The sequence below is a fragment of the Arachis hypogaea genome, chromosome 1 (assembly GCF_003086295.3).
Source record: "Arachis hypogaea cultivar Tifrunner chromosome 1, arahy.Tifrunner.gnm2.J5K5, whole genome shotgun sequence".
NCBI classification, from domain to species: Eukaryota; Viridiplantae; Streptophyta; class Magnoliopsida; order Fabales; family Fabaceae; genus Arachis; species Arachis hypogaea.
The window spans coordinates 97,610,663-97,621,350 of NC_092036.1; the positions used below are offsets into that span (position 1 = coordinate 97,610,663).

A 10,688-nucleotide genomic window follows, 5' to 3' on the forward strand; every position below is an offset into this window, starting at 1 on the left:
TTTCAGTAAGCCCGATCCAAAATTTATTTTCCCTTTCGTCAAACACAAATTCGAAAAATACATAAAAGATCAGAACATCCATTTAATATGAAAAAGAAACATTCTTATACTTAGTAGAAGAAACATCCATATATATTAATTCGTAGAGATTTTGAATTCATCGAAAAGTATTTGGCTGGATTTTGGCTGATATACTTTTGGTTCCCTAGCTTTACTCATATTTATATGATTTGTCGAGATCTCACATGCATGGCAGCATCCCTAATCCAACCAAAAAAAGAAAAGCAAAAGAAAAGAAAAGAAAACGGTGTGCCTACTGATTCATGTGGGGGTGGGGTCCCAAATGCAAAGCCAAGGTTTATTATTCACTTATTCAGTGTTCGTGAGATTCTTTATTTACCTTCACGCCAAACATTCCCACATGCAGTAACTTCTCTTCATGCATTCTTTTCTCTTTTCTTTTTATTTTTTAAATAACTCTTTGCTCATGTTTTGTGGTATACTTATCAAGGTATGAAAATTAGAATTTATTTTTAATACACAGTAAAAAATTTTGTATAATTATTCAATTAAATTTATTTATAAATTTTAAATTAATTATTTTTATTAATGTAACAATATACAATTAATTAATTACGTAGAACTCTTTTATAAAATTAAATTACGAAAACTATTAAAAACTAGAAGCCTTTTTGGACTGAATTTTGTGAGGGGTGATTAGATCAAACATTAGAACCTATAATACATTAAAAAAAAAGGGGTCTATCATGCATTATTAACAATGAGTACGCATTTAACAATTCTTTGTTCGTTCTCCATCTTTTGTAAAAAGGGGATAAAGTACAATTAATTAATTGATCTTTATTTTTTTTATATATTGGCTGTAAAATTAGTTTAGTTTTGATGAATTAAAAGTATAAAGAATTTTACACAATTATCTATTCAAATTTTTGTACTTAAATAATTTTTTAAATAATAAATTTAAAAATTAATTATTTTTATCGATGTGGTAATATACAATTGAATATCGGTGTAAATTTTTTTAAAATATTGTTAGTGATGTACAAATTTTTTGGTAGATATTAGTCATTTAAATGTAATATGAATTGAACCCAAAAAAAAAAAATTTAAGTAGTACTAGAGCAAAGTAGCAAGTAGGAAGTTGCAGTGTTTGGAATCAAGAAAACACTTCGCTGAGGAATTAATTCGAAGCTCTGGTATATGCTGTCTCCATAGTTGAGTGGCTTGGCATGTCACTAAGTACAAAAATGCATTAATTGCAAGATATTTGATACGGGTGCATATTTACATACAGTTATCTTCATACGAAGTTGATAATTAAAAAAATTTAAATAATAATTTAGTCAAACATATCAAATTATCTAACAATTTTCATCTAAGAACTTCATATGTAAACCTTACTTAACAGTTAACACCAATATAATATTTGAGGGCAGGAACAACTTTTCATCAAATTATTATTATTTAGCACTAAATGAAGACTTTGAAGTCGCATTATGTAAGTAATTTATGTGAATCAAGTTGTTACCTTTCTTATGCAATTCACATCCATATACACAGATAATGAAAAGAACAAAAATCTTGCAGAAGGCATCTATTTTCTGTAGTATACCTACATATATAAACATAACCAAAGCACACAACTAAGCAAATACTTACCAAATAGAGTCTCAAAGGACATCATAGGATATAGGATTTCAGGACCATATAGAAAGATGTAGTTAGGTTTATCATTTCTGCACGTGAGAGTATGAAATGAGAAAGAAGATCTATATCTATATTAGGAGAATCTATTCTATTATGTGCATAAAAAATCACTACACAATACCTTAATTATTCAACCCACACCCCTTCACAACTTTTCTCTCATAACAGAACTGCAACAACAGACAGAGGAAAAAAGTAAAGTAACCATCAACAAGAAGAAGGTATCTTACTCAATTCATAAACACACAAATATAACACAATCCCCCAATTCTCTCTTTCTCTTTTCTCTTTTTTTTTTTTTTCTCTCTCTCTCTCTCTGAGCTAACTTTAGAAAGGGATCCCAATGTTGTTGCACCCCACCAACCGCCATTTCTTCAGCTGAAAGCTTCTTTCTTTCTCTCTCTCTCTGTCTCATGCAACAACCAGCACACCCTATGTCCCATTACTGTAGTTAGTGATTATTAGCAAAAGAGAGAGAGAAAGAGAAAAAGGAGGATACTTAAATATGGATGTGAGCAGAAGAAGAGTTGGAGTTAGAAGCAGTGTGGTTGCAGGGTCAGTGTGGGAAACCAGAATGAAGAGTGATCAAGTTCGAGGTGGAGTTAAGGTTTTCAATGCAGATGAAAACGGTTCTGAAGAAGGTGGCACCGCCAGATTCAAGAGAACTCAAATTGGGGTTGCTATTCCCACCGGAAAGAGGAAAACTTGGAAATCAGATAGCCCTGACGGATCAGAAAAGACCCCAATTCACATTGCCAGAGGAAAAACAGAGCAACAACAGAGCAATACCGTTTCCTCTGATGAAATCACCCCCAAGAAGAGCCCAATTCTGGTGAGGAAGAAGATTATCAGGACCCAAGGGGCCAAGGAGGTTCCTGTTGGTGGAAGAAGCAGCCCAATTCAGGCTTCTAGAAAGCTAAGATCTGAAGAGCAAGAAGAAAAAGAAGAACAGAATGGGAACCCAGATTCAGTTAAGGCTGAGGATCAATCTATGAAGGGTGTTTCTGATGGGAATGGAGAAAGTTCAATTCAGCCGAGGGAGACAGAATCAGAATCCAATCGTGATTTGGCTGAGGAATCAATTAATGGGATTGATGAATCAGGATCAGGACCAGATGGTGTTTGTGGAAATGTCCTAACGGATGAGAGTTGCAAGGATTTTGGTGTGTGCCAGGACAAGGTCATTTCAAGCACTTCAGACAATGCAGATGAAGAGGAAGATGAAGATGTGGATGAAGCTGTTGATATTGAGATGGAGAAGAATAGCTTTGTTGTCAAGGAAATCAGTGTACCGGAATCCATGGTTGCTAATGAGCCAGAAAAGAAGGTGATTGTGAATGAACCTGAAAAGAAAGAGATTGTGAAGGAACCATTAAAGAAGGTGGTTGTGAAGGAACAAGAAAAACACAAGATTGTGAATGAATCAGAACCTAAAAAGATTGCAACTACACGATTTCATCAAAAGAATGAGAGGCCAGTGTCTTCCCCTATTACTGTGAAGCAATCTCCTCCAGTTAGAAGACAATCCACAATTTATCAGAATTTCCCCAAAACTAATTCAAGTAAGGTCTTTTGATTTTCATTTTATAAGTTTGTTCTTTCAATCTGGATTTTGTGAAGCCTAATTGATTGATCATCACCATGCAGTTCCAAAGGCAGAAGCATACAGAAGCTTTCCACAAACCCAGAGCAAATTGCAGAGTCTAGGTGATTTGTTTATCTGCATTTCAGAATTATTATTCAAGAAAGAAAATTGTACTCAAAATCTTTGATGTAATGTCTGGTATTTATTATTTAATTTATGTCATTCCTCAGTGGATTTAATCATGTGGAGAGATATCTCAAGATCAGCATTTATGTTTGGGACTGGAACATTCCTTATAGTATCATCTTCTTATGCAAAGGATATTAACCTGAGGTTAGAATTCCACACAAAAAAGAGAATAAATATCTTCTTCTGTATATACTTCTTTTGTCTTAGAATTAAGAGTAACACAGGATTAACACTTGTTGATACTTGTTTGTGCAGTCTTATTTCAGTATCTTCCTATTTCGGTCTAGTGTATCTAGCTGTTATCTTTCTCTACAGATCTCTAATTTGCAGGTAATAATCCAAGCATTGCACATTAATTAAGTTAATGATCATGTTTAGTAAGAATTTCAAAACAAAAAGTATAGAGATATTGACACAACGGAAACGGAGACACTCCTTCTCTAAACAAGTTTCTGTATTCCAGTGTCTATATTTTTTAGTCCGAGGCTTACCGAACAGAGATACTCCTGTAAACTTTCTTTATTTGGAATCAAATTTTTTCAGGGGAATCATAGATGTAGATAACACAAATTATGTGCTGGGAGAAGAAGAAGCCATTTGGTTGCTAAAGTTGATTCTGCCTTACTTGAATGAGTTCCTGTTAAGACTTAGAGCTATGTTCTCTGGAGATCCTGGTACCACAATGAAGGTACATTATTATTTGCTCAATGATCACATAATTTCTCCATTTTGTTGCACTTTTTACATTGTTAAATCTTGGTAGTGCTTTGTGAATTGTAGTTGGCAGTTTTGCTCTTTGTTTTAGCCAGATGTGGCAGCTCCATAACTATTTGGAAGATGGCCAAATTCGGTAAGTTTTCTAAATTAGCATCTCAATGAAGCAAAAGATGCAGAAGCAATTCACATGTCATTCCAATCACTGAATTTATTCTTTTACTGCTTCAGGCTTCTTTGGAGTATTTACCCTGCCAAAAATCTGCTCCTTGTATTCTACACAGATAACTGCATATGGTAACATATTCTGAAATTCATATATAGTAGCATTATTTTAATGCATGCTTTATGACACAACACTTTGAAATGTGAACAGACACAACCCAATTTCGATAAATACTTGCATATTCTTAAAACAATAATATTATTCATGGTGGAGCCTCACGTACAGTTGTCTTCATGTAAAGTTAATAGTTAAAAAAATTATTAGATAATTTGACATGTTTGACTAAATTGAGATCTAATAATTTTTAGCTATTAATTTCACATGAAGACAAATACATGAAAGTTTCCACCATTATTCATAGACTACATTCTTGATACCTGTTTAAAAATACAGTTGTTATTAATTAATGGTATATTTAGATTATTCTTTTATTAACAAAAAAAAAAATACATGTTGGTTGTTTAGAAAGTACTGATTTCAAAACAGTAACTATAAAAGTTGTATGCCTAGTGAAATTGTTCTAGAAACATACAAGTATTTTCATGAAACAAGTTGCTGCAAAATGGCAAATGCTCATTGAATGTGGTTGGGGCAAATTTTGACACTTAAATGTCAAATGTAAACGTTGCAGTTGGCCCACTATAGTTATAGTTTTTTCATGCATATCTATTCATAAGAACGGCTCCTTTGTACTCTTGATTTTATGGAGTGGTACTACTACTTTTACTGTGTTTTTCTCATATCCACCATTCTAGATTTAGTGGGTCCTTTATGAAGAAAGAGTGATTAATGTATATCGAAAATGTTTGGTAACAAAAAAAAATTTAACCAAAAAAGCCAAAACTTGTCTTGTTTAATGAATGTTAAATAAAGCAAGTTCTCGTTTTTTTTCCCCTATTATTACTGAATGTATATATACAGGATAAGGAAATGGATCCTCTCTATTTTTTTTAACACTTGAAAAAATAAAGTGTGATTTTTTACCTTTAATTCTATAAGTAGGACCAAAATTAAATAGGAAAGAAAGAGAACAATAAAATGTGAGATAAAACACTAGAGACCATCCAGTTTTTTTTCTGGAGTGGATCCACTCCCTACAGTTAAGGTTATTATGAATCCTTCTGAGGCATCATTAAACCCTAAACCCACTTTAATGTAGTCTCTTTGGCTATTATCATTCATAATTGAATGCATCACACGGGTAAGCATGAGCAACTTTTTCTTTTTATCCCTCACACAGTTTTGGGCCCATTAGAAGGCTGAGACATAGGAGCACAATAATGAAATAATAATGGTCCTCCATATTCCTCGTGATCCCCACCAACAAAGTCAAATATGTATATTACTTGGTAGTCTTGTTATAATGGGCCATTCAATGGGCCTGCACTAGCTGTAAGGAGATTTAAATTTAACTACTAAGATCTTAAAAACAACCTTGCATTCAATATAAGTTGCATTAAGAATTTTGAATGACATGTTGGTTCATTAATTGTAATTGTTATTATATTTTAGCAAATTTTTGGATTCGTCGATTCCGGGACGCATGGGATTCATGCTCTCATAAAAAGGCTGTGGCTCTGGGCATCTTCGGCCTCGTATGGAATTTGTCATCAGTTGTTGCACGCATTTGGGCAGGTAAACAATTAATAAATGTCTTATAACAAGGACTCGGTTGAAAAGCTTTAAAATTTACTTTTTTGAGTTTTTGACTTATAAAAAATAGTAGTATTAATTGCAGAGAGACTACAACCAGATTAGTAACTATCATGTAAGTTTCGGCTTTGTTTTCCGTGGGTTTTAAGCCCTCTTTTAATACCAAAAAGAAAAAAACCTAATAAATGTCTTGTATCTTTTTAGAAGGGCTGTTAAAATTGGTCAAACTCGTTAGAACCAACCCGTTTAAATGGACGGACTTTAACCTTAAAATTAGATCCGTTTAAATTTTGGATTAAACGGATTAAACCCAATTAACTTGAAAAAATGACGGATTAAATGAGTTAGCTCGCGAACTGAACGGGCAGCCCGTTTAGCTTTTTTCTGCATTTTTTTAAAAAAGTAGCACATTTGGCCATTAGTGTTTTTTTTCCGACCCATCAACAAAAATGTCTATTTAAAATTTTTTTTGATCCCAAAGTAATATTTTTCAAAAAAATAAAATAAAAACATAAATGGGTCAGTTTGTTTAACCCATTAAACTGATCATAACGGTCTAAGTTAAAAAGTTATCGCCCGTGTACAAATTGAGTTTAAATGGGCCGACTCATTTTAACCCACAACCAGACCTAAACAGGCTAAGCTAGTCCATTTTAGTTGATGAAAGTAGAGATGATTAATGAATATTACATTTGGCAATTGGCATTATAGGTCACATTTTTCAAATGTGCTAGTAGTATAGTCCTCTCCACTCAAAATGCTAAAGTTTTGGTGCCTTAAACATGAATAATAACAAATTTTGTCTGTGCAGTGTTCGTGCTATTTGTGGCGTTCAGATATTATCAACAACATTATTTGGTGAAAGATGAATGGGAGGAAGATGAAGCAGGATGTGATGAAACATGGCATGAACAACATGTTGGAGTGCAGAGACAAAGGCGTGCACCTAATTTAGTTGTTGACACACACAATAAAGTAAAGAAAGGATACTAATAATTTATAGTGTGTGTATGTGTTGTGGGTACCACATTTAGCAGCCTTACCCATTGGCAGAGTGACAATATCTTTTTTCATTTTCTACTTTCTCAAATTATTTTTCTTTACCTATATCTATAGTTTTTTAAGTTCCATATATTATATAATCTTTTAGTCATTACAAAGATTATTCAAGTTTAGAAGGAAAAAAGATCCATAAGTACAAGTGGAAATGAAAACCCACTTGGATATTTATGGTTTGTAATATATGAATAACATCTTTTTGTCTGAATTTTATTTCTCTTTTTGTATATACATAACAAAGTGTTTAATGCAAAAAAGTAATAAAAAAATAATAAAGCTTAAAAGATGAATTGTATCAAATATCAGTGAGTTGTTGATTTAAGAATTAAAGGCGAGTTTAGATTGGCCTTTAAAAAAAATATTGATTTTTTATTAAACAACAACTTTTGTTTGTATAGAAAATATAAGTATTACTTTTTTTTAAGTAGATAATTAAAGAAAAAATTTAGGAAACCAACTAAGGTGTAACTAATTTGGAGTTAATTAGTTGAAAAATAAATATTATTTTTAATTTTAAAATTAAAAAAAATTAGAATAGTAGGATTTTTTTTTGTAATAGACTTATTTTTTAACTAGTTGGTTCTAAGTTGGTTACATCCTAGTTGGTTCTCTATTCGGATCATTAATTAAAATTTTAACTTTTTTTTAAAAAACATAAACATATTTTAATATATTTTTTCTTTTTTTAAATAAATTAATGTATTAAATATTTATCTTCAAACACTTTGATAATTATATAAAATTACTTTTTTCTTCGAAAAAGGCAATCCAAAATGAGCACTAAATGTGGATAAAATGACTTTTTATTATGGATGATAAAATCATAATTATAGGAGATATCAATTTTACTTCTTTCTGATGATTTTAGTGTTACACAATCATTTTTTTTCTAATGACATCTGAATTTTATTAAACAATAACACTCAAGAGACGGTATTTTTTACCTTCACTGTCACTGATGCACTACAAATTTCTACAAAAGTAACAATTACTTTTGCTCTTTTTTTTTGTCATGGATTAAGCCCAAAAACCCTACCGAAACCATAATTCAACTCGCCCAAATCCAAATTTCAATTTGATCTTTTCCCTCTCAAGGCGTTGAATTATAATACCAACAGATAAGTTTCCATGACCTCCACATTAAGATTTGGTTTGGTAAAACTTTTACTTTTTAAAAGTAGCTTGTGAAAGCTGTTTTTTAAAAGATGGCTTTTTAAAAGCTACAACACTTGCGTTTAGTAAAATCACGTTAAAGATAGTTTTTAATAAGCACAAATATTATACTTGTATTTGGTAAAACAGCTTTTAAAAATTAAAAAAATTACAATAAACATATTTTTAACGAAGAATAATATTTTTTTCAAATTTTAGAGACCAATAATTTAAATATTTATTTGATTTACTCTCTATACTAATATAAATAGAGTTATCATTAGTCAATAATAAAACTTGTATGTAATCCAATGTTAGAACTGATATGTCTATTACCTATCTATATATATATTGACTCACTTTTACAAATCACAAAAAATGAGACATATATCTCAAGTAAAATTATATGAAGATTGTGTTAGAATTTGTGAAGGTTAGGTTGAGAAATTAGAAATATATGACGATTCCAATGGCAACATAATGGCGAAAAATATGTGTGAAAAAATAAATAAAATCTAGTGTTAATAATTAATAATGGTAATTTTGAATATTTATTATATTAGATTTTTTTTTTAATTTTGATAAGTACAAGCCAACTTTAAAAAGCTCCCTCTTATGTGCTTTCAAAAGCACCCCTAACTTTTAAAAGCCGCAAGCACAAGCACTTGGGCTTTTTAATTTACCAAACACAAAATGAGGTGCTTATGCTTTTAAAAAGCACAAGCACCTCTTCAAAAAGCTTTACCAAATCCAGCCTAAGATCATGATTTATTCCACTTTTCGATTGATCCTCAAATCTGGAATCAAGGCGTGATTTGGTTCATGAAGTCCGCATCAGGTCTCTCTATTGGCATCACCTCGGCAAGAAGCTTCGTCCCAGAGGTTGAGTCACTGCCTGAACCCACGGTGTTTCAGGTTCTTCTCCTATATCCTCTATCTGTAACCTCGTTGTCTTACCTCTACTAACCCCATATTTTTTGAATTTTTCAAGATATTCCGAATTTATCTTTTCTTAATATTTCTGCAATTTCTTGTGTAGGATATATGCACCAGGATGCCTGCAATCTGTTCAAGTTTGTTAGCTGAGCAATTATATGAGGCAGACGATTTCCATTCCTAGGAATCTAGGTAAACCCACTGTCTGGTAATCGGTTTCTTAGAATTTGAATATCTTGCAGAATTGCTTCAATTTCTCCTATTGAACCTTGAGATTTTATTGCCTGAATTAATTGTTGGTTGTCTGATTCAATAAGCGTTCTTTCCAATCCCAAATTTTCCACTATTATAAGTGCTTGTCTAATTGCATTTGCCTCAGCTGCTAAACTAGAGTGAGCTTTAATTCTTTCGGAGAATCCCAACTCTAATTCCCCTTTATCATTCCTAAATACTACAGTAATTGCCCCTGAAGGTTATGGTAGGCTTAGAGAAGGGGGGGTTGAATCTATGCCTTCCTTTGGTTTGCTGTTTTCACCTTTTTTAAAGCAAAGTTACAAATCTGATTCTGTTTGAACTCAGCAGTAGAAATTTATGAGACAAATTATTTTTGTCTCATGAATATCAGAAAACAGAACATGACAGAGAAGAAAAGGCTAACACCAGCATATATCCTGGTTCGGTTGCTTTGTGCTATGCAACCTACATCCAGTCTCCTCCACAACTATGGAAGAATTTCACTATAGTTAACAGTATTACATACACCAATTTCACACCCAAGTTCTAACCTAACTTGACATTGGCTATGCTAACACTCAACTATTCACTCTTAGTGCTAACCCAACTAAGAAAGGGATACCAAACAGGTACAAGATACAAGACACTTAGCTAACCTAAAGAAATCTGAAAATAACTCTAGGCTTTTCTCTAAAGTGTATCTCTCAGCCTTTTTCAATTCTTGGCTTTTTCTCAAGCTTTCTCACAATGCCTTTTCTCTCAAGAAATTACAGAAAGATAAGCTTAGAAAAATACATTACAATCAGTAAAACATGAAGGAGATTGACTTCATCAACAGCCTCTGTGCTATGCGAAAAACCAGATTAGCAAGCCTTTGATTCAGTTCTTCATACTGGCGGAATGCACCTTTGATTTAGGTTACACTGTCCAGATAGTTGAACTTCTTCAAAGAGCTCTTCTCAGAACAAAACTTTCAAACTCTGGTTTTCTCTCCTTACTTTCCGAAGGAGCAGCAAGCTTCTTTTATCTCCCTGCATGTTGCTCGGTTCTGCTTCCAAGGTCAACACCTTGAGCCTTGAGCTTCACCAACCCACAAGCTCACTTTTTCTTCTTAATCATCAAAGTAGAACATTTCTTTCTGACTTTTCAACTTGACCGAAAGCCATGAAGGAGTAACCGAAATTATTTTCCAATGGTCAACCAAATCTGAAC

The 10,688-nt window shown here is 32.4% G+C and overlaps 1 protein-coding gene across 1 annotated transcript; it reads left to right on the top strand.

The window, feature by feature from the left end:
- Window positions 1-1,431: 1,431 nt before the first annotated feature.
- LOC112700433 (uncharacterized) lies at window positions 1,432-7,362 on the top strand. The gene is made up of 9 exons (XM_025751779.3): window positions 1,432-3,290; window positions 3,376-3,435; window positions 3,544-3,646; window positions 3,758-3,832; window positions 4,046-4,190; window positions 4,283-4,352; window positions 4,448-4,513; window positions 5,955-6,077; window positions 6,907-7,362. The coding sequence occupies exons 1-9, from the start codon at window positions 2,234-2,236 to the stop codon at window positions 7,086-7,088; spliced, it is 1,881 nt and encodes a 626-aa protein (XP_025607564.1). The 5' UTR covers window positions 1,432-2,233; the 3' UTR covers window positions 7,089-7,362.
- The last annotated feature ends 3,326 nt before the right edge of the window (window positions 7,363-10,688 follow it).

Excerpts from the sequence above, each read along its gene's own strand:
- LOC112700433 (XM_025751779.3), top strand. The coding sequence starts at position 2,234 with ATGGATGTGAGCAGAAGAAGAGTTGGAGTTAGAAGCAGTGTGGTTGCA. Across the intron at positions 3,291-3,375 it reads TTTCCCCAAAACTAATTCAA|TTCCAAAGGCAGAAGCATAC; the intron begins GTAAGGTCTTTT and ends ATCACCATGCAG. Across the intron at positions 6,078-6,906 it reads TGTTGCACGCATTTGGGCAG|TGTTCGTGCTATTTGTGGCG; the intron begins GTAAACAATTAA and ends TTGTCTGTGCAG.